The sequence below is a fragment of the Artibeus jamaicensis genome, unplaced genomic scaffold, assembly GCF_021234435.1.
Source record: "Artibeus jamaicensis isolate MK-2021 breed Jamaican fruit bat unplaced genomic scaffold, CSHL_Jam_final scaffold_612, whole genome shotgun sequence".
NCBI classification, from domain to species: Eukaryota; Metazoa; Chordata; class Mammalia; order Chiroptera; family Phyllostomidae; genus Artibeus; species Artibeus jamaicensis.
The window spans coordinates 418352-444245 of NW_026522049.1; the positions used below are offsets into that span (position 1 = coordinate 418352).

The 25894-nt window shown below is 52.9% G+C and overlaps 1 protein-coding gene across 1 annotated transcript in view; it reads left to right on the top strand.

Moving 5' to 3' along the window:
• The first annotated feature begins 5565 nt into the window (after positions 1-5565).
• The window catches only part of IREB2 (iron responsive element binding protein 2), a 34239-nt gene continuing 13910 nt past the window's right edge, over positions 5566-25894 (top strand). Inside the window, exons 1-11 of the mRNA XM_037155894.2 lie at positions 5566-5708; positions 6840-6929; positions 14563-14728; positions 15921-16058; positions 16858-17076; positions 19579-19648; positions 19988-20171; positions 20894-21033; positions 22940-23111; positions 24344-24444; positions 25160-25276. Coding sequence (XP_037011789.2) covers positions 5690-5708; positions 6840-6929; positions 14563-14728; positions 15921-16058; positions 16858-17076; positions 19579-19648; positions 19988-20171; positions 20894-21033; positions 22940-23111; positions 24344-24444; positions 25160-25276 — 1416 coding nt within the window. The 5' untranslated portion in view covers positions 5566-5689. The remainder of the gene's footprint in view (positions 5709-6839; positions 6930-14562; positions 14729-15920; positions 16059-16857; positions 17077-19578; positions 19649-19987; positions 20172-20893; positions 21034-22939; positions 23112-24343; positions 24445-25159; positions 25277-25894) is intronic.

Here is a 25894-nt window from a genome sequence, read left to right on the forward strand (position 1 = left end):
GCCAAGCAGGCATGTGCCCTGACCAGGAATTGAATCCTCAATTTTTTTTGCTTTCCCGGACGACATCCAACCAGCTGAGCCTGTGGAGACATTTCACATTAGCAGCGGCACGGTTTTCAGCTCTGTGTCTGGTGATTGTAAACATGGGGTTGGGATCCAGCATAAAAAATATTGGAGGTTCACCCTGCCCTTGAGAACCATCTGTCCTAGCTCTGTGAAAGGTCCAGTCTTCCCTTTTTCCAGAACTTTGCTCACTCATTTCTCCCGCCCAGGAAGAACCCTTCATCAGCTAGGGGCTCAGGAGAGCCCACGCCACATGGAATTTACTGGAGGAAAACGGAGGCACCGCTTCGGTGCCAAGGCTGGGGAACAGAGCCGGAGCAGGGCAAGGACCAGGGCATCCGGAACCCTCGGCTGGCCCCGCAGATCTGCCCTGGAAAGGAGCCCAGTGCTTTGTGTTGTTTGGTTTTCCTGTCCTTTGTCATCTGCTTGCAGAGCTTTTCCACAGGCCCCAGCCCGAGTGGCTTTGTGTCCCTCCGCCCCACACCCACAGCCCCTCCCAACTGGACTGTTTATTTCTTGGGGGTCGAGTTCTCAAGTCTGTATAGCCCATAACACTTACTCGACAGAGGAAGCCAAGAGGGATTACGGACCAATAAACTCATGTATTTGACCACATTCTTTGACGCGCAGGCGTAAGTACCAAAAGGAGGAGGAATCTGCCTCTTTTCCTGTGTGACTCCTTGGCTTCACCAGTGTGTCAAAGCAGCCGCTGGCCCATTCCGCTTTTACAATCACTGACAAAGCCTTTAAAAAGAGCCCGTGAACTTGCAAATAACAGCTACAGAAGGTTGTGATTAGCGTGAAGTGAAAAAAAAAAAAAGTCGCTTGACCTCCAGGTGCCCTTCCTCAAAAAGTGGGATAAGGGGAGCGGCCACCTGCCTGCTCACTGATGAGACCCCCGGGGTGCAAGGTGCGTGGAGCACCTGGGAGGTGAGGAGCAGGGAAACCCTCCAAAGGCAAGCTCTGTAATGATTGGTCTGGCCGAAGATCCCGTTATATCTAAACTCCCTCTGGTGACCAATTTAGCGAACTGTACAAATGCGTTCGAATTAATTGGTTTCTCAGCCTCTCAGGAGCCTGGGAGTTGCCTATGGCAGTGAATTTGCTTCATTGCCACAAAGATATCGTCCTCTCAGGGATGTCCTGCCATCTCTTCAATCCCGGGCCTTCTCCTTTCTCCCAGCCCATGGACTTGGTCCCTGTAGGGAAGTGTGGGACCAGCAGTCTCACAAGTGGGACACTGTGCCTTGATGGCTGCTGTGGCTGTTGTTAATGCGCCGTAGGATGGGGTTGTGCCAGGAGTGTGTGGGGTGCTGAGAAATGGGGGGAGGAAGTAGGAACCTCAATGGGGTGTGTTTCTGAACACCGCTGAGCCCCCTCTGTCATTGGAAAGCCAGCGTTCTCAGTGCTGCTGAGCATACTTGGGGGAACATCACTGTCACTGTCCTTAGATCTCTGGAGGGTGGGTAAACGGTCCCAGAAAGCCAAGTGGGGACTGGTTTCAGTTTGGTGTTAAAAAACAAAAAACAAAACACTTTTTCCTAGTCAGACTGTCCCAGGTTGAGCAGGCATCCTTCTGGAAGCCGCCAGCGGCCTGTCACCAGACACAGAAGTTGTGCTGGTCGGGTTCTGGGCTGTTGACATCCAGTTAGTCCAGTTAGTGTCGGCAGAAAAGCGTCGCTGGTGGACTGGCACCGAGCATCGAGTCCTCTCGGAGGCTGGGAAACCGACTCACAAACCGTGTTCCTGGACCCGCTGGCAGCCCGGGTCAGTAGACTCGCCCCAAGGTGCAGGTAAGGGGGCAGCCACAGCTGTGCCGGGTCTGCTGAACCTCAGTGGCCCCTGCAGAGATTCCAGTGTCCAGTCGCTCACGTTAGGAGTAATAAGGAGCTGGCACGTGGCATCCCTGGTGGCCAGCGCAGCAGACATAGTGAGACTCCGGAGCTGCCGCAGGGCCTGTGGTTTCTGACTGGATTGCGATGGCTTGATAGTTAGGGGCCTCTGGGTCCTAGCGGCATCACTGTGGAACACAGATGGTGGGCGGGGGTGGAGGTGGGACAGCTCCCTTGGGGTCTCTAGGAGTGTTTTAAATAGCCTTAACCTCTACGGGGTGTCCTCAGCTCCCCATTAACTCTGTAAAGCCCTTTCACACCCCATACAGAGTCATTTTCTGCTTAAATGAGCTCAAAGGAGCCAGACCGGATCCTGTCCTCTGCAATCCAGGCCTGGCTGATGGAGAGAGGTGTGGAGAAGCTAACCAATCCTTGGGATTCTGTCTAGACTAAGCCTGTGGGAATGGGTCACAAACTCCCCCGCAGAACTGGGCTACCAAGGGGGGCCTCCACCCCGTTCTGCGCCCCCAGACGCGTCCCCACGGCCTGCTGCTTTCTGCACACAGTTCAGCTCTGAATCAGTCTCACACGCCTGTATTTGACCAGCAAGAAATCAACAGGGGCCAGACCTGCGAAGGAGTCTCGAAAATGTAGTGGCGGGTGGTCCAGCCCCTGATGATCAGAAAGGACCCCTGTGGCGTCCGGAGCAGAGCCTGACCTGAGCGGGATTCCATTTTCGCAGAGCCCTAGGCTGGTAGTTGAGCCCAGCCCAGTGCTTGGTCAGAACAGGGCGATGTATCTTATCGTGGGAGAGGAAGTTTTCAGAAGGCCCAGAGAACCTGTGATTTGAGGAGGGAAGGGCAGATTTTAACATTATGGGCTTTAGAAGAAGGGCCTCCAAAGCCAGTGCTGGTCCTCAAGCTTGACGCTTCTGTCCGGCAGCCGCCTGAAGTCCATTCCCAGAGTTGCGCAGTGTCCTGACGGGGGCGCACTCCTGGGAAACTGAGCGAGCCCGGTGGGACATGCCGCATTTTCAAAGGGACATCTGGGTGTCTCGATTGTTTTTACTGCCACAATAGAGGGTCCAATTGGGAACCTCGTTCCTTTAGTGTTTCGTTAACTGGCTGTGCCAGGGTCCCACACCCCTTCTCTATTTACGTCACTCGCAGGGACACAGAGAAGCTGCCTCCCGCGGCTGCCCCCCAGAGGCTACTTTTCCAATAGCAGTCCGAGTTGTACCTCTGAACTTCACTGCGAAGTTTCTGGGCATAAATTTGGGCTCCCAGGCAGAACAGCCCAGAAGAGCTGAGAACAGATGGGTGGTCCTCAAGGGTTCCACTCACGCTGACCAAGCAGCTGTTCACATTCCCAGAAGGAATGTGGGACTGGAACCTGGCTTCCCAGCCCTGCTCGGCTGTCACCTCGTGGGCATCCTATTTCCTTTAGGAAAGGATATGTAGGTCTGAGAAATGAGAGTGTCTTCACTTTCTTTTCTGTCTTATCACACACAGTTCCATGGATAGACTACTGCTCTACAACCATGCGCTGACCTTCTTAACCTAACCGGCTGGTAAAAACAAAACAAAACAACAACTGGGATTTCAGGAAGTTTCTAAAAACCTTCAAACTGTGGTGTATTTCCTAGCTGCTAAAAGGAAAAACCTCCTGCCCTGGCTGGTGTGGCTCAGTGGATTGAGTGCTGGCCTGTGAACTGAAAGGTTAAGGATTTGATTTCCAGGCAGGGCACATGCCTGGGGTGCCGGCCAGGTCCCCAGCTTTTCATGTGAGACAACCAATTGATGTATCTCTTGCACATCAATGTTTTTCCCCCTCTATTTCTCTTTTCCTTCCCATCTCTCTAAAAATAAATAAATAAAAATCTTATCTATAAAAATCTTAGGCTTAAAATAATAAATAAATAAATAAATAAATAGATAAATAGATAGATAAATAAATAAAAGGAAAAACCTCCTAACTGCCTTCTGCGTGATCAGATGGGCAGAACACTGGGTTACAGGGCTGTGGGTGGACAATGGCTCCTTTTGACTTCATCTGCCAAGGGCTGGCAGCCAGCTGTTCTCACTGCACCTGCAGCCAGGCTCAGATGTGGCTCCCATGGAGTGGCGGGTGTCCTTGTTTATCATGGTTTTGATTTTTTTAAGATATGGCCTTTATTTGGGAACTATCAAAAATCAAATAGGGTTTCCTTGTGTATAATTAAAATGTAGACTGGCCCTGGCTGGGTAGGTTACTTGGTTGGAGCGTCATCTCATGTACCAAAGTGTTGTGGGTTCGATTCCCAAGCAGGGCACATACCTAGGTTGTGGGTGTGATCACTGGTCAGGGTACATATGGGAGGTAACTGATGGATGTTTCTCTCTTTCTTTCTCCCTTCCTCTATCCCAAATCAATAAACATCCTTGGGTGAAAGTAAAAAATAAAGAACAAAACGTAGAGTGGAAGAATGTGGCCGCCCTCAGAGCTGCCATCCTGAGATTTAGGGAGATGTGGGCACCTCCCCCCACACCTTGTGATACCCGAGACAAAGCTGTGGACAGGTAAGAACGTGGGCCCTAGAGCCCCACAGACTCGGGTCTGAAATTCTGCTCTGATTTTAGACCGAAGAGATGGTTCAGTTACCAAACGGGAACTAAGTGAAATCCACAGCCACCGGACATGATACTAAAAAGGACACATCATTGAGGTAACATTCTGCCAAAAGCACAGTCTGAATTTAATCACGAAGACACAATCAGGCCGACCCAAGTTAAAGGACACACTGCAAACCAACAAGTCAGTAATCTTAAAAAATGGCGATGTCATAAAAGAAAGCAGAGTTCTTCCAGATTACAGGAAACTAAAGAGGAAAAACAGCCAACGCAGTGATAGACCCTGAATTAGATCCCGGATTGGGGGGAAAGTGTCTACAAAGGACAATATTGGGACAATTGGGGCAACTAGCAAAATGTGAATATGGATTATAAATTGGATAGTAGTGTAGCAATATTGTTTCCTGATTTTGATTATCGCACTGTGGTTACGGGATTTTCCTGTTCTTAGGAGCAACGTGGTGAAGAATTCAGGGCTGCTGGGCCAGGGAAACGGGGTGAGGCCACAGCCCAGGGTGCATCAGTACTCAGCGCACTAAGCTAGGCAGGGTAAGAGGCCTGCCTTGGAAACTGAGGCGGCGCGCCCTTAGGGGCAGTTACAGCAAGCCGGGGGTCTGCGGTCACAGAACCGGCGGAAGGGCATTCTTCTACGAGGGGGAAGAGCGAATGCAGAAAGGACCGGGCTGACGCGGAAGATAAGGCAACAAGAGACAGAAGCCTGGGGACTGCCACCACGAAAGGGCAGGCAGGGGAGACGGACAGGATGCAGCACAGGCGCACCCGGACCATCACCGAGGAAGGCGAAGAGCCTCACCCCCGTCCCACACATGCCGCAGACCTCAGCCCCAATTAGACACGCGAGGCCGCTCTAAATAACGGATCGCTTGGCAGGTTATGAGAGGAACGTCCAAACACCAGTCTCCTAGTGTGAGGATCGCGCGAGAACACGCCTTTTCCCCAGCTCCGCCCCCGCTCTTCTTTTGTTTCCCCGTCCGGAGACCTCGCGAGAGCTGGGCGCAAATATCGCGAGCACGGAGTCGGACGGTCGCTGCGGCTCTCGCGGTGTTTGCGCGAGACTGTTCCCTTCCTTCCTCCCGTCCCAGTCGGCCTCCTTCCTCCTCTTCCCTCACCAGTCTCCCCTCCTCCCTCGCGGCGCATCCCCGCGGGCTAATATGGTCTCCGGAGATGGACGAGCCAAGTGCAGGTCAGTGCCATCTGCCGCATGGGGTCTGGCAGCTGCAGGCGCGCAGTCCGGTGCCGGCTCCTTGTGTGTCGCTCCTGGAGTCACCCGGCCGGCGCGCGGGCCTCCGGCTAGGGTCGCTCTTGGGGCCTGGTTGCCCGGCCCGTTCCGCGCCCAGCCCACCGCCGCCTGGGCCCCGCTGGTTCTGCCCGCTTGAGGGTCCGGGAGGCCCGCTGGTTAGACAGCAGGGCGGGGGCGGGTGTCCCCGCCTCCTCGCCCCAAGAACGGAGTGGGAGGCGAACGGGGCCGGGCGCCGGTGGGACAGCCCCGGACCACGTACCGCGGCGCCCGGCTGCCTCTGCGTCCCCGGCTCTGCTCAGTCCGGATGGAGCGTTAGGCGCTACGGTCTCTGCTGTGGGCCTCTCCGTCTCGGGCCTCGGGCCACACAAAGGACGGGAAGGTGCCTTCCTTCGAGGCCCCTCCGCCCTTCCCGAGCTGGTCCGGACCCCGAGGTCCAAGACTGCGTGGTTCAGCCTCAGTTGGTGCAAAACATGGAAGACGCGTCTCATTTAGGGAGAATCTGGCCTTTTATATCCTATCAACACCCATTGAGGTGTTTACCTGTTAGGTGTTTGGTTGAGTTTGGTTGTCCACGTTGTTAAATGCTCTGTCAAATTCTCGTTTTCCGATTTTTAAAAAAATAAGTTCCTCTAACATAATTGTGGTGCTCTCAAATTGTTGTGTCTGTTCTTATGAAATATTTAGGACACGTCTTCCCTAAACATGCCTGTACGTTATTTAAATCATTGTCATTTCCAGAGATGTTCTTTGTTAACTCGTTTCAGCAGTGGTTCTGATACCAGTTTTTACTTGATAAGGGTCATGGTTGAAAACTGGATTGTCCAATGCAGTGGACACTACCCACATGTGACTATTTAGATTAAAGTTAATTAAAAGGAAATAAAAATTCAGTTCCTCACTCACTGTAGCACATTTCAAGAGCTCAATAATCACATGTGGCTAATTGGACCGGGCAAATATTACAACATTTTTATCCTCACAGAAAATTCTGTTGGACAAAGTTGATTTCCAGGTATCTCTACTTTGAATAAGGTATTTTGTAACCGTTTAATGACTGTAATTTTTCCTCCCCAGGATACACCTTTGAGTACCTTATTGAAACATTGAATGACAGTTCACGCAAGAAGTTCTTCAATGTACCTAAACTTGGAGGCACCAAGTATGGTAATGTTGCCTAAGTTTTCTTGGGTTTGTTTAGTTTCTGATAATAGAAACACAGTTGTCAGGCTGAGCTGAAAATATTTTGCATCTGTTGCCTCAGTGTTGTAACAGGTACAACTACACTTATCTCTTGCATTTAAAAAACTTCTCCTGAGATGACTTCTGTTTGGGAAGGATGTGAGTCTGTGCCTTCTCATTCAAAAGTCTAAGTTAATTCAGCAGTAATTTTTCGTCCAAAGAAACTACTAACGCAATTTAAAAAAAATGGACTGATGACATTCTACAGAAATTAATCATACATTTTAATTTTTTAAGTAATAACATCCACAGTTCTTTATCTGCCATCTTTTCATTAGGAATCCTCAGCGGAGCTTGCTGGTGGGAGTTGTCCACCAGGGCTGGGTATGACGGGCCTGGCCTGGACGCCAGCACTTCTGGCAGGCCTTGTAGGCACCTGATCAGGGTCCACCCTCTCACGGAGGTTTCCGAAGAGTGAACTTGGCTGGATCCAGGGTATTGGATGGGAGACCTGATTTTACTAGCAGTTGAGTGACCTTTTCAGCCAGGCCAATGAAGGGAGCTGGGAAGAGTGGTTATTACTGCCAGACTCCGAGTGTCTGCCATGACAAAGTAACCGCTTGAGCTAAAGCCGACCCAAGTGTCAGACTTTTAAAAACTACTTGAAGAGATTGATGCCAAATATATTGCAGTCAGTTTGGGAAGGAAGTTTTGTGATTTTTCTTTTCGGTAGATTTTGTTGGACTTGAACAGTCTAGACTGCTCCAAGCAGTATTTGCTCACACACTGTGAGATGTAGGTGTGCTGGAGCATCTTGAGAGAGCCTTGTCTTCGAATTCTGTTGCCATTCAGAAGCAAACAGTTCACCACCATGATCGACTCCTTAGGGATCTGGAGTCGCCTGTCTGGCACTCCTGTGTGCCTACTACAACCTTAGCGATTTCGAGTGATTCTTTTAAGAAGGTCTTTGAATGTGAAAATATATCTCTTTCCAAGGAGGGGCGAAATCCCTATCCCTGCCACCTGGGAAGAGGAAGGAACTGGGCCTTGAGTTGATGTCTCACAGAGGGGCCACGAGGCAAGTCCGTAGCCGCGGAATGAGGTTGATGGGCATGACAGGGGCATAAGCGGCAGTGTCAAGTTAGAGGGACACAGTGCAGAGATGGCCTAGCTGTGGTGAAGCTTCACATCCTAGCGGTTACCCATGGGGGCCGGGGGTGGGTCCCAGCTGGCTTTATCTTAGCTCTCTGTCCGCTTGGGTCCTCACCCTTGCCCTTCCTGTTTCTGTTCTTGCTGCCTGCTTTTTTAACCATGGGCCTGCTTCGTCCCACAGTAGAGCCAGGACTTGGCTTTCCACATCTAAAGGATAACTTGTACTTAGTTTTTAGGAGAGTTTTTATGGGTTACAAGAAGTCAGATTGGGGTTGAGAGTCACAGAAGGACGAGTGTGCTGCCGACACTGCAGACCTGGCCAGTTGTGCGCGCAGTTGCGGCCGTGTGCGGGTACTGCTGCTGCGACAGAAGTGCAGTTGGCGCCATGGCAGCCTTTCTGCCTGACAGTGCAGACACCTCTCCATGCCCCCGACACAGGTGCCCCTTGGCCTCTGCGTTGGGGGGCGTGAGTTGTTAGAAAGGGGACTGCCTCGCTTCTCGCTGCTTGCTGCACAGGGCTGGCTGCACACTGTGTCGAGGTTAGTTAACATTTCTGCTGGCTGGGGCTGTCACTGACTTCCTCCTGTTTGGTCCATAGGCAGCGCTGCTGTGCCTGGTGCTTCAGTTCCGATGCAGACTCGCTGTGCACAGTCGTTGGGTTGAGAGTGTGCTGTTCCCTCAGTGAACGCTAATTTTTTTCTAGTCTTGCTCTGTGTATGTTGTCTGTTTTCAGTCTTTACTCTTGAATATAAGGAACCAAAACTCACTTCACTCAGCATCCTGGTGAAGAAGATCTTGCTGGCAGCTTTCTGACATGCAAAGACAGGAAGAAGGCACAGTCAGGCCTCGTGGGAACCAGAATTTCTAAGCCAGAGTCTGTTCCACTGGTCACTGGAAGGCTGCCTGGTTTCTTTTTGAGTATCAGTCCTGCACTTACTCACTCTGGATAACCCCCCACAGTCAGTGCCTGCCATTCCTTGTACACTACGAGGCACACCAGCCAGTTCAGACTGTGCCTCTGCATGACTTGTTCATCTGCTGTGTTGACCTAGTTGCGCTGGTCAGGTGTCCGTTGCTGGTCCCGTTGTCCTGCTGGAACATGGACACGAGTTTGAGTTTCGCATCTTGTCTCTTTCATGGGCTCTGGCGAGGGCTGGGAGACAGGTGAGCAGTGAAGCGGTCTGTGGTGTTGACACATGGTCTGTGACCTGGTCACATGATGCTGCTCCGTGCAGTGCCATGCATGTGTCAGCCCTCCGCGTGTTGCGAAGGGGTCAGCTGGTCAGGTCTTGGCTTTTGCTGACAATTTCTGTTCTAGATTGGGCCTTGTGGTAGGAAAGAAGAGACATCCACTAGGTCGAGTGAAGAGAGATCCATTGCATGGCACAAAGCTCCCAGGCCAATGAAATGTGGCTGTGTCTTAAAACAATGGGTCGTGGGCCTATTTTTTCTCTTGGGGCTTCAGATCCCCTCTGCCTCTCACCCCCTCTGTCCCTCTGCCTCACTGCGCAGGAGCCTCTGCCTGCCAGCTTCATTCCTGGCCCTGTGTGGCAGCTTAGCCCCAGCCCAGCTCCAGCACTGTTTGGGTTCCATCTGTGTGCTGATCGATTGCAGGGCCTGGGTGTCAGAGACTCTCTCTGTGGCCACACACGCATATGTGTATATAATTTTTTGAAAACACTTTTAAAAATTTTTATTTATTTAATTTTAGAGAGGGGAAGGAAGAAAAGAGAGGGAAATATCAATGTGTGGTTGCCTCTTACATGCCCCCTCCTGGGGACCTGGCCTGCAACCCAGGCATGTGCCCTAGACTGGGAATCAAACCGGCAGCCTTTTGGTTTGCAGGCCCATGCTCAATCCACTGAGCTATGCCAGCCAGGACTGTATATATTTTTCTTAAAGGCTGGAGTTCCTAATTGAAACTCAGTGGCACCCAGCCTGGCACTGGAGGTGGGTGTGCTCTGAGCTGGCCCTGCACCGGGCCTTCAGGACTGCGCGTGTCTGTTCTCCAGGCCCCCAGTCTAGAGTCTGGTGCTCCCCAGCCCTCTCAGGTGCAGCGCCCTATCTCGTTCCGTTTATCTGAAGCCTGCCTGCCACCGTTAATGCAGATACTGCCTGTGGGTGATTTCTTCACCTCCTGGAATTTCCACAGATCTCTTTGTCTTCACTGCATTGTTTTGTGATTGGCAGGAAAGATAGTCTTATCTTCACTTTGTATAGATGAGGAAAATGAGTATAAGAATCTTAGGTAATTTCCATAAAGTCACATGTCTTTTAAGTGAGGAATTTGGTCTTCGACTCCTGTCTTCTGACTGTAGGCCAGTACTGGTACTGTTCTCTGTCCCAGATTGTGAAGGGCACTGGTAGGACTGCCTGTGCGTCCTGACCACTCACTGCTTCCATCTGTGGAACACACTCTGTGGCCCTCCTGGCAGGGCCTCCACCTCCAGGCGTCTTTACCTCCTGAGTGCTGGGGGGAAGCCATTGAGCGAGACCCTGATTCTGGAGCCTCGGCCTATAAAACCTGCTCCTGGGGGTTGCAGACCCATGCTGACCAGGACCCAGGGGGCACATGCACCAGGAAACGGCTTTGGTTGGGACTGTGGCAGAGTGCAGGATGGCAGCTGCTCATCGCTGCAGAGATGTGAGGTCAGTGTTGTGGAATTCTCTGACATGCGAAAAACGTCTTGTTTTTCACTGTTGGCAGTTAAAGGTTAAGGTGCTGTGCAAACGGAGAACATGTCACCAGGCCAGCATCTGTGACCTCTGCCCTGGCAGCCCTGTCCCTGACCTCAGCAGCAGCCTTTTGTCTTGAAGGACTGGTCTCGGTCCTGAGTCCAGGCCTGCCTTCCCGCCACCGCCCCACAAGTGCAGGGCCTCAGCCCCTTGCTGGTCTTCCTCACCGAGTCCTGGGCCCAGGGTACTGGCTGTGGTTAGCTGGGTTCAGAGTGTGATAACACAAATATCAAACTTCTCCAGTTTTAAATTACCCACTGGTCCTGGTTCCCAGATGCCTTTTTGATTATCTATTGTCAGGGGATTAGCTTTCTGGATTCTTGGAATCCTAGCAATTCCTGGTTAGGAGAGGCAGAATGAACCAGCCCAGCCTCAAGCACTGTGTTCCTCAGTTGCAGTGCGGTGCCCGTGGCTCTGGAGGATGGAAGAGGGCCGAGGTGGCACCTGTGCTGATGGAGGTGCGCAGGCTGTGCAGGCTGGTGCGGCCGCAAGGGGGAGCTACGTGAGCACGGCACTGTGGTCGCAGGGCCTCCATTCCAGCACAGCAGGGGAACTTAATGTGAACGGCCACTCACTGACCAGAGAGCACGGCAATCCCCCCACTTGTGCGGTTTGTTACCTGCATTCGGTTGCGGTTGAAAAACATAACATGGGAAATTCCAGGCACATTTCCTGAGCTTCAGGCTGTGCACTGTTCTGCGCAGCGGGATGAGCATTTGCACTGTCTGGCTCCGCACCTCCTGGCTCATGGACCCTTCTGGTCAGTGTCTCCATGCCCTCTGCTCTCCCCCCGGGTCATTGCTGAGTAGTTGTCGTGGTCGTCAGACGACTGTCACCTCATTTCGTGTCAGTCTGCAAACGCAGGTGTAGAGGTGGCGGCAGTTCAGACACGCCAAAGGGGAGCCCTGAAGTCATCTCTTTGTACAAAAGGTGAAAGTTTTCAACTCGAGGAGAGAAACAGTCACGTGTCGAGGTTGCTGGGATCTGTGGTAGGAATGGGTCTTCTGTCTGGAATTGCCTGATTTACAAATGATCCTTTGTCACAAGTATGTGTATATTGGGAAAACAGAGTCCGTCCAGGGTTCGGTGCGCTCCTCCGTTGCAGGCATCTGTCGGGGCTCGGGGATATGACCCCATAGGTGAGGGGACTGTGGTCATAGGGTGTGAGGACTTGACCTGGTTCGTGAGGCTGAGGAGGACTGAGCACCCACCAAAGAACGAATCTGGGAGGGGCTCCAACCTCAGCCAAAGGTGTGGCTCAGCCCACTGGATGGCGGAGAAGGGGGCTGGTCTGGGTTGCTGGGCAGGCAGGGACAAGCCCCAGTGTGGAGTGGTGGGCGCTGGAAGGACAGGTGTAGGGCTGCCCTCACCCAAAGGTCAGACTGGGTGGAAGGCCCTGCCTTGCAGGTGGCCTGGCCAGGATGGCCAGGTGCTCTGTGCTGGGCCGAGGCCCCCCTTACCTCTGTGGTGCTGGAGGGTCTTCCCGACAGGCTGCCCAGCTCCTTGCAGTGAGGGTGCCTCTGTAGCCCAGCCTGGGCGGGCAGCCAGCCCCGAGGGTGGTCCCTGCCACACTCCATTGCCCGCAGGCTGCTGGCCTGCAGGGTGGAGTCACGTGTGGGGAGGAAGAAGTCAGTCCTTTCGTGTGCGTGGGTTTCTTACAGAGCTGCATCTTCACTCGTGGGAGTTGTGAATTGACTGATTTGTTAGTGCTTCCGGAACACGAAATTTTGGTAACGTCTGTGATTCACTTTTTTTCTTAGAATTGCTTTTTAATTTAATAGTTAATTATTTTTCGGATGTTAGAGTTAAAAGCCACTGATGTTACAACCAAAACAATAGTCTTGCCTACCCCTGGTTTTTACTTTGCAGAGAACACTGTTTTCAGTTTTGTTGGCTATTTTTTTTTTAGAATTTCCTGTATGTTATCATACAGCCTAGTTTGTACAGCTGTTCTTGAGTTTTTGGTTTTCGACGTAACTCTCTTCTGTGGAAAGGGAGGATGTAGAGCTTTGCTTTTCTTGTGTGTGTGCCCCAGGTCCCTCCTCCTGGTGCAGTTCTTGCAGTTTTGGGGGTCAGTTTTCAGGGCTCCTGGTGTGATGAGTTAATAGTCTCCTCCAATCCATGTGGTGGGTGATTGCATCTCATTTCTCTTACAACTTTGTATTTTTCCCTTGAATTGGTGACTATCTTTTTTATTTGCTTAGTTTTCTATGTCCTTATCAATAATTCATCTCTGAAAGAAAGAGGCCCTCCCAGTACAATCAGGCAATCTATCAATTCCTGTCTCCCTCCTCCTGGCAGCGCCCCATCTGGACTGGGTCGCTGCCCCGCCCAGCCTGCCTGTGCTCCGTGCCCCGGAGGAGTCCCGGCTCTCGGGCTGGCCTGGGGTCCAGTCTCCATTCTCCTGCTCGTCTTACACAGCGTGTTCTGCGGTGGCTGCCTGGGACTGATTGACAATTTGCTCGGTTACCAGTTTCCACGTTGGAAATATTTTTACTTAGAATTTTGCAGGCATTGCTCCCTGGCTGTCTAGCTTCACCCTCTCCTCTTCCGAAACCCCGGGCACCCTGGTTCCTGGTCCATGTTTCTGGTGCCTTTTGTGTTCAGCTCACCCCTTCCTTACCAGTCATCCAGGTGCTATTTCCTGAAGTCGTGTTCATCCCGCTTGTCCCTGTCTGTCCGTGTGGACTGGGCATGTTCGAGTCTTCCCTGCTGCTAGAGTGGGCTCTGGGGGGACAGAGAGAATTGGTGTGCACAGCCCCGTGTTTGACCAGAAATCCCACGAAGGCTTTTTATGAAGCTGCTCTTCACAAAACACATTCTTGAATTGTTTTTCCAGAACAGTTAACCAGATACAAAGTTAACCTTGTGTATTTGCTTCTCAGATAATTATTTTCCTTCTCATTATTTCCGAATGTCCTGTTAAAATGTTTTGCCCCTACAGTTCCTTTAGGTTTGAGGACTTCAGTATGTTTCTGACTGAGGTGAGGGTGGACGTTCATGTTCAGGTGCCTGCTCTTTGTCATGCTGCGCCTGAGGGCTGTGGCGGGGAAACAAGTGGTGAGAGGAGGCACTTAGCACTTCTGCGGGCTGGCTGCCATCACCCCGCACTGGAGGAAATGTGGCATCTTGAGTCACTTTCCAAAGGCCACGCCTTACAGTAAGCAAATAGCAAACACAGGCCTTGAGACTGGTGTCTCCGATCAGGGTCTTCACTCTCCTTGCTCACAGCTTCGCTCACAGTCAGCCGTGTGTCAACATCTTTGTGCGCAGAGGTAGAGAGGCAGCAGTGCAGTGGAGCCTGCCTTGTGCTGCTGGTCTCTGGTGTCACGTATCCGGTTGTGCTTGTTATTTTTTACCTGCAAATACATTTCAGTGCACGTTTCCGGTATTTGAAAAAGTTGGGAAAAAAATCATAACCTCAGTGCCTTTTTTATAGCTAACAAAATTAATGTTAATTCCTTGGTATGGTACAAAACTCAGCCCGTGTTCCTATTTCTCTGGCCGTCTCACAAATGTGTGTCACAGAGGGCCCTGGCGGTCATCTAGGAGCGTCGGGTTCCTAGACACTCCTGTGTTGACCGGGCTGCTGTCCCACTGTGGTCACTAAATTGACGTGTTCTAGGTTGAGAAAATGGGGCATCTGTGTCTGCAGCTTGTCGCTGTTACAGTCTCGATACCACGTCGTCCTGACCTTCCATGTTAACGCTGAGACCTCCTCTTCCCTCAGATGTCCTGCCTTACTCCATACGGGTCCTGCTGGAAGCTGCTGTGAGGAACTGTGACGGCTTTTTACTGAGGAGGGAGGATGTCGTGAACATCCTGGACTGGAAGAGCAAGCGGAGCCACGTCGAAGTGCCCTTCTTCCCCGCCCGTGTCCTCCTCCAGGACTTCACGTGAGTGCAGACCGACTGCTCGCTCGCGGGCGCGTTTTCAGAGCGTTCCCTTTTTAAAATTCCCTGATGGTTGGCTCCATTGTGTTTCTTTTGTTTTGAAGATTAGTTTATTAATTTTTTTAAAAGTTGCCCTTTCTAATGTGAAGCAGTTCTTTAAAATTAGGCCCTTGTTTCTTGTACCTTTTATTTGAAACTACTTTTGTTTAACTGCATACTCATGTACCCCTGACTAATATGCTTTTCGGACTTGGAATCTAACTCAGTGGCCTGCCCACCTCACCTTTTCCTCACCAGGCCACGTCTGTCATGGCGAATGGCACTGTGGTCCCCGCTGATTTAAGGCAGAATCAAGCAGTGACTCCTGATGCCTCGTTGTCACATGCAACCCAGCCCACCAGCGTACTCTGCCGGGCCTCCCTGTGCAGTGTGTCCCTCCCCCCAACTGCCCCGCAGCCGCCGTCCTGTCTTTACTGGCAGCCCTGCTTCCCCCTGCCCCCGCCAGACCAGTTGACTTTCCTCACCCTTACAGTAAAATCCAAAGTCTTCTCAAGACACTTGGCCTGACCTGGCTGTTGGGTGATGAGGAGAGTTAACCTTTAGCTGAGCTGGGGAGGAGGTGTGGGTGCCAGCCAGGCAGAGAGGAGCGTCTCCTCCCCCCGACAGGGTCTGGTCTCTGTGCCTGTGCTCCCACGTCTGCGTGCTGTCTTCTGTAATCTCGGCTGCACCTCCCTGCACAGCCCCTGAGGGTGGCCCTGCCCTGGGCGTCCAGCGCAGGGGCGGCCTTTGGTGAATGCGTGTGACGGGGCTGGCTAGAGATGCTCATCCCTACAGTGGGTCACTCTGGAGTAGCCAGAAGGCACCAGATGGAAGGGGCTGAGGGTGGGTATCGTGCACCTGAAGGCAGGGGAAGGGCTGCCGCAGGCCAGTCCCCCGTTCTCTTCTGCCTCCGAAAGCCACCTCCTGTGCTGCCTCTGGCACATCCGCTCCTGAGCACTCAGGCTCTCAGCTAATGTTCACCGTTCCTTCTCGTTCAACCAGGGTGCACCTGGTTGTGGGTAACAGGCACGTTACCAAACACAAATGTGAAGTAAACAGATTTCTTTAAGTACAGGATGGCTGGATGCACCCTAATAATTGTGAGCACGTGTGAAAGAACAGTGGTGCTGTAATTTGGTCATTTTCTCCTCCTTAGTGGAATACCGGCAATGGTGGATTTTGCTGCTATGAGGGAAGCGGTGAAGACTCTTGGAGGTGACCCTAAGACCGTCCACCCTGCCTGTCCGACAGACCTCCTGGTGGACCACTCTCTGCAGATCGACTTCAGTAAATGGTACTTTCACATGTGTTGTGATGCTGGTTGATGCCCAGCCCACTGGCCAAGTGCGTGTGAGAAGGACGTGGAGGGAGTTCTGGCCAGGACCTTCCATTTAGTGTGGACTGACGATGAAGAGGGAAACTCGTAAAAGGTTTTTGTATTGGTGTATTTTTTTTTACTCAGTCTGAATTTGAAATTACTGCATATTGTTGATAGACACGTGCAGTGAGTCTAGAGCCTGCTCTTTGGGAGAGGCGCTCTGAGTGCCGTCCCTGTGCCCACTGCCCCGAAGAGTGTTGTGGCCCCCCTGCCAGAGGGGCCTGAAGCAGGAGGGGGCGGCATCTCGTCAGCAGGTGGTGGAGCACTTGGAGCTCAGTGTCAGAGGGCCCTGGGGCCACGGTCGGACCAGGGAGGCCGTTGTGAGCGTCCTCCGGAGTCTCGGGCCGAGGCTGCAGCATGTCACGAGTTGTCACGAGCCACTAGCTCCTTGCCCTGGGAACTGGAACTGTGAATCTCACCTGCTGTTCAGTCATCCAGTGACACAGTGTGTGGCGGCACCTGCCACTTGTCTTATTACAGAAACACGTGAAAATGACTTTTTTGGCACTTAGAATTATATTTTCATTTCCATAAGTTAAAAATCCCTGTTTGTTTTTTCAGGGGTGGGGGACCTGAGATTTGCTTTTGAAACTGGAGTTACGTAATATGACAGCGTTCATTTGCTTGTAGAGAGAGCATTGCTGCTGTGGGGTTTTAGAAGAGCCAAGTTTCTGCCACGTTTAACTGCTTTTGTCTCCTTTTTTTTGAATGATAGTGCAATACAGAATGCTCCGAATCCCGGGGGTGGCGACCTGCAGCGAGCGGGGAAGCTCTCTCCCTTGAGAGCACAGCCCAGGAAGCCGCCGTGCCGAGGCCGGGCCGCCTGCCGAGGCCCCTGTGACTCTGCGGAGCTGGGCCACGGCTCGGGGAGGTCCTCCACGCAGATTGAGAACACGCCCGCCCTGTGTCCTTTCCACCTGCAGCCAGTGCCTGAGTACGAGACCGTCTTTGTACTGCTCTGTCGGGCGTGTTCCCTCCCCACCTCCTGCCGCTCGGCAGCCCTGCCGGCTGTGCCGCGTGACACACTGCCCTGTGTCTCCTTACGTGTCACTCTGTGCCTCGGGAGGACAGCAGAAGGTCTTCTGTGAATGATTGCATTTTCATGGTGAATGTAGGCAGAAAAATGGTTTTGCATCTGAAACTGTGAGTCTTCAGCTTAGTGAGTCTGTGCCACTCACGTGCTCAGTACTCACCTTCTGTAGTGAAGCTCGTTTGTAGTTCTGTTGGTTTCCCTGCTGGGAGGCCCCTTTGGTGTCCTCCCTGCACCAGGAGTCTGTGTCAGGAATGCCGCACTCTCCTGTGGTTCTCACCGTGCAGGGCCCTTCCGGGTGAGGGAGCGCCGCAGGGGCACAGCCTGCCTCGGGCAGGGCCGGCCGCCGGGAGTCGGGCAGGTGTCCTGACCCGTGGTTTTTCACAGTAGGAGGAAGGGCTCTTTGAGTTGGACGTTTATGTGCTGTCACGTCTCATTCTTGAGAGTTCCGTTGCTTGTCGAGTAGCGTTCAGACTGTCAGACTATCTTAATAAAAAATGACTTTAACTTTGTAAGTTGGAATCGATCACACTGCAGGTTCAGAAGAGCCGAGAACGACATCCACACGTGTTTTTCCCTGAGGGCGGGATGGCAGCCCCAGTGCACTGGGCCCCGACCCGGGTTTTCTCCCTGAGGGCGGGATGGCAGCACCAGTGCACTGGGCCCCGACCCGGGTTTTCTCCCTGAGGGCTGGATGGCAGCCCCAGTGCACTGGGCCCCGACCCGGGTTTTCTCCCTGAGGGCTGGATGGCAGCACCGGTGCACTGGGCCCCGACCCGGGTTTTCTCCCTGAGGGCGGGATGGCAGCACCAGTGCACTGGGCCCCGACCCGGGTTTTCCCAGGTCTGAATGCAGCACCAGTGCACTGGGCCCCGACCCGGGTTTTCTCCCTGAGGGCTGGATGGCAGCCCCAGTGCACTGGGCCCCGACCCGGGTTTTCCCAGGTCTGTGCAGCTCTCAGAGCATTTTTGCCTCAGTGTTTCTGTGGCGCCTGAGGTCGAGGTGACCTTGTGTTCCTCCCTCCTGGGAGTGAGAGTGCAGTGCCACCTACGGGCCCTTCGACATCAGACCCGGGCGGTTTTACGTGATCGCCACTCCGACCTGCGGCCTCCTCGTCCTGACCGCCCCTGCGCGTTGGCGTCCGAGAAGATGAACCTGCCCTTTCGATACAGAAATTCATTTCCTGAGAAGGAGGATTTATTGATTCAAAACTCATTGAATTTTTTCAGTTGTCTTTTTCTAAGTGGCAGCGTATGCAGGGCTAAGGTGGTATATCTTTATTTCTAAAAACCCGAGTTGGTGTAACGCTCCGGTTGGTTCTCGTGGCAGCAGCAGGTCACATGGCTGCCGCTGGCCGTGTGAGCGCGGTGGCCCTTCGTGTGCTGCCTTGCGTCCGTGAAGGGTTGGTTGCAGACTGACCACCGCAGGCCGCCAGCAGAGGCGGAGAGCATGCACGCGGTGCACGAGCCCCTGCCTCGTCGGAGGCCGGGAGTGAGTGTGTGCAGGCTTGTCTGGCCGCGGGCACGAGGCTGTAGGTGCTGCGGGGAGGGCGGCTGGGCTTTTGGGAGCTGTGTCCCCGAGGGCCTGAGGACCCCCCGAGGTGTGCTGTGGCTGCAGGTGGCCACTCCGCCCATGATTTATTGATGTAATCTCAGCTTAAAAAAAACGTTGACAGTTGCAGCACTATAATTATCTGGACCCTGGAGGACATGTATAATTTAAGTTGTATTGACATTCAGTCAACACTTAATTGCCAGCTGAGCTGGAAGGTAAAATAAACAACTTGAAACTGTTAGTAATAATTGCTTAGAAACATTCGTTAGATAAAAATAGCTTCCCGAAAGTGGGACTGTGTTTACCGTTGAGAGGTGTGGTGTTCTCTTGTCTGCGTTAAGTAGTTCATGTATTTATTTATAAACCGTACAGGGTTTTACAGATAAAGCAGACCTTCCCTTTGGGACGAGAGGAACACCAGATTTTGGCCGAAAGCTCTTTTGAAACTTAGAGCGATGTCGCACGTCTGTCAGTGCTCCCTGGTGACCCAGCGTCCCTGGCACAAGGGCCACGTGGGCGGACGTGTTTGCTGATGGTGGCATCAACTCCCCCGCCCCCTTCTTGTAGTGGGAAGTCCGGCAGCACTGACCATCTTAGTTTTAGCACGGGTTAGCCAGGTCTCCCAGACTCGCACATTAGGTGCGGTGTGGGCGTGGCTGTGCCACGACACTGGGGTGACGAGCTCGCAGCTGCACCTCCGTGTCCTGAGAAGTCCAGCAGTCGCCACCCCAGGGGTGGGGGGCGGGGGAGAGAGAGTGTGTGTGTGTGTGTGTGTGTGTGTTTAAGAGCGAAGACCTGGAAACAAGGCAGCTCTCTTCCATAACGTATTTAACGAGCTCGTCCTCTTTTCAGACCAGAAACAGTGTTAAAGAATCAGGAGGTGGAATTTGGCAGAAATCGAGAGAGGCTTCAGTTTTTCAAGGTACAGATGGTTTGGGAGACATGTTCACGTTAACATTTATAAAACATCGATAAGTGTTTCACGGTGCATGTCAGGTACAGGTGGGGGTCTGTGTCTGAGACCAGTCGTTTTTGAACACCGCAGAGCGGTAGACCCCTCTCGTTCTTCACAGACCCTCATGGTGCCCCAGGGCACGAGAGGGCACAGGGACAGGCCCTGGTTCCCCCTTCCTGCCCCCGAGTCCTGGGACCCCACTGGAAACTACCATTTATCTGGATTTGTGGGATGTCCTGCTTTACTAACTTTGTTTTTTTCACAATGTACTAATACTTTGATTCCTCCCATTTATATAAAACCTAGTGGAGTTCCAGAGTGTTCCGGAACGTGGCCCTGATCCCTCCGGGCACTGGGATGCCTCATCAGGTCAACCTGGAGTCCTTGTCTCGGGTGGTTTCTGAGGAAGGCGGCCTCCTCTTCCCTGACAGCGTGGTGGGCACGGACTCCCACATGACCATGGTGAACGGCCTGGGGGTCCTGGGGTGGGGTAAGTACAACGGGTGCGTCTCCCTCCTGTGAGCAGAGTGTGTGAGGGACATTGTGGCAGAAGAGACAGCAGGTCTCGGAGCCTGAGGCATTTTCATCTGTAAGGCAGCGACAGAAGTGAACCTTAGCTCAGGTGTGTGTGGTCTGTGTGCCCGAATGTGTGAGATTTGCATGGCATGTGTGCAGGCGACGGGGTGATTCTCTGTTGAAGTCCCTCCGTGGCCTCCCCAGCCAGCCCTTGTCATGAGTCCGGGCTCCTCTGTGTTTTACACAAGGTCCTTCACGACCTGGCGCCTGTCGGACCGTCACAGACGGTCGTGTGCTTGTGAGCACATGTGCTGTCAGTGTGGGCGTGGCCCCGGCTGCTGCACGGGCAGGACGGGCTTCCTCCCTTCCAGGTGTTGTGGAGGTCGACTCTCTTCTCCTCTGTCTTCGCCAGTAGGCTGAGCTTCCTGAGCTTGACCGGGACTGGCTCCATTCCATTCTCAATGCCCGACGTAGCGCAGCAGTGGACACTGGGTGTTCACTGAGCTTAACGCAAGGGCAAAGATCAGGGTGCTCAGCCGTGAGAGTGGAGTCCTTCCGAGGAGACGCGGGGTCCGTGTCTGCAGGAGGGCAGTGAGGCAGCTGTGGGAGGCGGTCCTGGACCACCTGGGCGTCTGCAGGCCATCCCGGCTGCCGTCCAGGGCCCCGTGCCGGTCACACACGTCTGTTTTTCTGCAGGGGTCGGAGGCATTGAGACAGAAGCGGTCATGCTTGGGCTGCCTGTTTCTCTGACGCTGCCGGAGGTGGTTGGATGTGAGTTAACTGGCTCGTCAAACCCTTTTGTTACGTCCATAGATGTTGTCCTTGGCATTACAAAGGTACGTTCCGGTTGTGCCAGCCACACAACTCAGTGCACATGTCTTTACGTGAGCAGAGGGCCCCTCCGAGCACCACGTAGCGATGATAGCGAGCACCAGGCGCTCACCCCCACCAGACAGTTCTGGGCGTCAGTCACCGTTCACCTAGCGTGCCAGCTCTTTGTTCCTCATCACAGGCCTGGGGGTCGGCACTGTTGTTGGCGACCCGTTTCCCCCGAGTTCTGAGAAATAGACACGGGAAGGCTGAAGGAGGGACCAGAGAAAGGCCCCAGGGCTGAGCAGGAAGCAGTGCCCCAGCTCTAACCCAGGCAGCCAGGTGCTGCCCGCCTCCCACCTCTTCCACCTCCCACCTCTTCCACCTCAGTCGGCAGGTTCTCCGCTCCACGCACTGCAGGAAAGGTCTGGTCTCCTTTGTACCTGAGCATGCTGCCACTTGCCCTTGGGGAGCCATTGCTCAGCGAGGGACGGCTGTCAGCAGCAGCCCTGCGGCAGCGGGACAGCACCGCACCGTTCCACTGGTCGTCCCAGCTCCGAGATGCTGGCCAGTGGGGGCACGTGCTCCAGGGTTTCCCAGTCCGTGAGCTGCTGTCTGCAGCCCCCGCCTGCATTGCTGGTGCGCTCTGACAGCGCTTTCCTGACCAGGTCCCCGGCCCCCAGTGGGGTTGCGGGGGGTCCCACGGAGTCCGCATGTGAGGCTTCGTGGTGGACAGTGGTCTGAGGCCCTCGGGGTGCTCCGTAGGGAGAGGAGGTGGTGTTCTCCCTTTCAGCTTGAAGTATCGACCCTCCCTCCCTGATTAGAGAAACATCTGACATCTTACAGACGTGACTGATTTGGTGCGTGGGGCAGAGGTCAAGAAGTTAAATTGAGAATCACAGCGTTTCTCCCGAAGGAAAAGGAGCGTCCCATTGTGTCTTTAGAAAAATTGATTCTTCCCTTCAGATGTCCTGAAAACTAATGCTGCTTTTTAGACCCCTCAGGCTGCACTTTAAAAATAATGCTACATCTGCTTTTGACATTTTGACATATTGATACAAAAGTTAGATTTATTATGCACGCGTTATTGGAGATTCTGTTTGCTTGAGGTCCTGCTCTATTCACGGTCCTTCGGGTTCATCATGTGTTTTTCCAAACGTGTGTTGTGGCACCTCGTTAATGTGGTGGCAGCAGCAGCTTGGTATACGTAACACGTTTCATGTTCATTTTAAAAGAAATAACCATGAATATAAAGAGACGTCCCTCTCGTAAAAAAAAAAAAGTGTGGGTTCAGTGGTCTGCAGCTCCGCTTCCACTTGTAGGTGTGGGCTGTTCAGCCCGGGCCCCGCCACAGGCCGGCCTTGCACTGCACTGCAGGCAAGAGGGGCAGCTGTTTCGGCCGCTTGGTGACTCAGAATGACTTTAGAAGGAGTTAAGTTTGAGGCCATATGTTACATCGTGTCAACCTGTAATTTACCTGTAATTAACACTGCTACAAATATTTGGACCAGTAGTTGGATTTGCAGAAGTTTCATAGCTGGCGTGCAGTAATTTATATATGCGGTTTGATCAGTGTGTTCACACTTCATTAAACTGTCCAAGGTGCTCTTCGTGCTGGAAGCACCGTTACTGTGTGTCTGGCTGAGAGGGGAGGGGCTCCGGGTGAACAGGCACACCGTGGAGTCTGCTGGGCCCCATCTCAGCAAGCAGCGTCCTGTCCTGACTCCCAGCCGCTTCGGGCATCCACGCGCCACTGTGCGCTGACGGTGGCACTAGGCCTCCGACCTCGCTGGCTGTGGCCCTGAAACACCTGCAGCCCCGAGGTAGCTGGTTGCTGGCCCTCTGCTGCACTGTCACAGCTCTGGGCGTGGCCTCAGAGAGGCCCCTGCAGCGAGATGCTAACCCTGCACGCTTCTGTGTCCCTGTACGCAGCACCTCCGGCAGGCGGGCGTGGCTGGCAAGTTTGTGGAGTTCTTTGGAAGTGGCGTTTCCCAGCTGTCTGTGGTGGACCGGACGACAATAGCAAACATGTGTCCGGAGTACGGTGCTCTCCTCAGCTTTTTCCCTGTCGACAATGTGACATTGAAGCATTTAGAACATGCAGGTAAGCAGATAAATCGTAGGGATAGGTGTGCTCTCTTTCCAGTGTGCTGTCTGGTGTTCATGAAATTCTCTTACTTCGGAGCAGTGGCTTTCAGATGAACTGTAGCAGGTGGCTTTAGATAGTGTCATGCCCTCAAATCCTACTCTGCTCGGACCCACTTACAAGCAGTTTAAAGGAATTATTCAAAGCACTGATCTTCACCCCACCCTGTTCAGGGATCCGGGGTGCAGAGTGGGCAGGCGCTTTAATGTCCACGTTGCTGCCCCCCACATCCAGGAGCTGAGGGGCCTCCCGAGGGAAGAGGCCGAGAGCCAGCGCTGTGTTGGAGGGACGAGCATGTGGTTTCGTGGAGGGCGGTGCACGGTTACGTGCTCCAGACCTCCCTCCGTGTGGCCTCAGTGACAGGGGCCATGCCCCCACTTCCATCGGCCATGTGATCTAAGGCAGAAACCGCCCGGAGAACTAGACCGTGTTCGTGTTGCAGAAGGCCCCTGTGGGGAAAGCAGGGCCTCCTTTTATTTGCTGCATTTCCCATTCTCAGGCGGTCTTTGCTCTAATCAGAGGTGCACTTGGGGGTGTCTGTCCCTGCGGTTTCTCCATGCGACCTGAGAGCCCCGAGCACCAGCCAGCGACCCCGGTGCTCAGGTGCCCCCTCCTGTGGGAGGAGTGCCGCCGTCCCGCGTGAGAAGCTCCCGCGGCTGAGGGCTGTGTGGCGGGGCGAGCCTGAAAAGCACGGCTGCCCCATCCTTGACTCCCTCACGGGGAGGCTCCCACGCTGCCACCCGAGGTCATTCAGCTTCCGAAAGGTCTTCCCGCTCTGTGAAAAACTGTAACTTCCATGCCCTTTACTCCTTCATTCTGTCAGTGTCGCTCGGGGAAGTGGTAAGCGTGCCCCTGGTGGTGGGGAGTGATTGCGGTCAGCGTCATCACTGGTTTTCCCTGTGTGGACAGTGCTTCTGTGTGAAGTTCATAGAACTTAGTGTTAGCAATCTTGACTGTGATTTATTAACTTTTAAAGAGGGAGCTGCTATGTTAATAGAGTTTTTCATGAAGAGTGAAATTTTTACTACTCTTAAGAATGATATCAAGTACTAATTTGGAAAGAAATGGATTCTCAATAGTTAGTAATTTGTAATATTTACTTTTTGCTCATCTTTAGAATTTAGTACCCTTATCCCGAAAGATTTCAGAATTCCTCACTGGATTTTTGTTATATGTCTTTTTACTTTTAGGTTTTGACAAAGCCAAACTCAGATCAATGGAAACATACCTTAAAGCTGTGAAATTGTTTCGAAGTGACCAGAATAGTTCAGGAGAACCTGAATACTCCCAGGTCTGTACCCAGTAACCCACATACTACTGGGGGTGAATTCTGCAGCTGACCACCTGCATCTCAGTCCTGGCTCTGAGATTTGTCAGCTGTTCGACTTTGGGCAAATTACTTAGCCTTTCTGCCTCCGTTTCCTCATCTCTAAAATATGAAGATGACATCCACCACAGAGGATTGTTGGGTGATTAGGTACAAATGTATTAGAACGGTTTCGGGCGTGCAGTTGAGAGCTCAGTAAATGATAGCTGCAGTCGTTACTGTTTTTAACAGCTGCTGTTTGTGACCCTTTGATTTCATTCATTAGTTTTACGTAGATTTTTGTTACAGTGAAGCAGAGAGGGAAGAAAGGTTTCTTTACTAAGCCTGAACTGTCACATGGTGGTGTGGAGGGCAGGTGTGTGGCACTAAGTGTGCAGCCACCACAGGTTCCTCCGTGTGGGTGGCAGACGCCTCGGAGACGGTGCTAACACTGGTGGGGCAGGGCGGGAGGGTTCGTGCAGCCTGCGCAGCAGGTCGTGCGGAGGTCTGCGGGCTTGTCCGCTGGCCCGCTTTCTGCAGGGTTTCAAATCCTTGTCTTTGGTGCGTGTGTCTCAGCATTAAAACAGGTTACATTCAAACATATAAATATACTTGTTCTGCCTCAGGAAGTAGTGCTTGAATTGGAGTCTGTCCTTGCAACCCCGACTGTGTTTTCTTCCCCTTTTCTCTCCTTTCCCAGGTGATCCAGATTAACCTGAACTCAATCGTTGCGTCCGTCAGTGGCCCCAAGAGACCGCAGGACAGAGTCGCTGTGACAGAGATGAAGAGCGATTTCCGAGCTTGTTTAAGTGAGAAGGTGGGTGCCCTCTCTCCATCCCGGTGCACACGCTGGGTGTGACCTGAGCACCAGCCTCCTCTGGCTGAGCTGTGGCCCCTGGTGGTGAGCTTGTCCCCAGGTCCACGCTGAGGATCAGAAGTTGATCGTGTTTATTTAAAGTACAACGTAAGTGAGTGAATCTCAGGTGCTGCTTAGCAGGACTGCTGCAGCCCTCACGCTGGCCGTGCCGACACTGTCTCAGGGGTCTCTGTGGGACAGTGGTGCCCGGATCGGCGGATTTCTGCTTCTCTGTCTCCCGGCACATAAAGTAAATATTGAAATTCTGCGGCACACTGGAAATAAATTTTTTGCTGATCTGACAAAAAGGGGTCATTCCTGCTGCACAGCGGGAGAAAGCCTCCGCTCTAGGTTTTCCCGACCTCCCGGGCAGGAAGAGAAGCACTACTGGCCTGGCTTCACACTTGTCACTTCCTCTGTTCTGAGAACTGTCGCTGGCTTTCTTTATAGAGCGTTTGCTCTTACAGTATCTTTTCTTACTACGGAAAATGTGAGGTTTGCACAGTAATAGTGTAGTGAATTCCCATGTGCCTTGCTGCGACAATTCCCCATGCTGTCAACTTCTCCCCCGCATCGTCA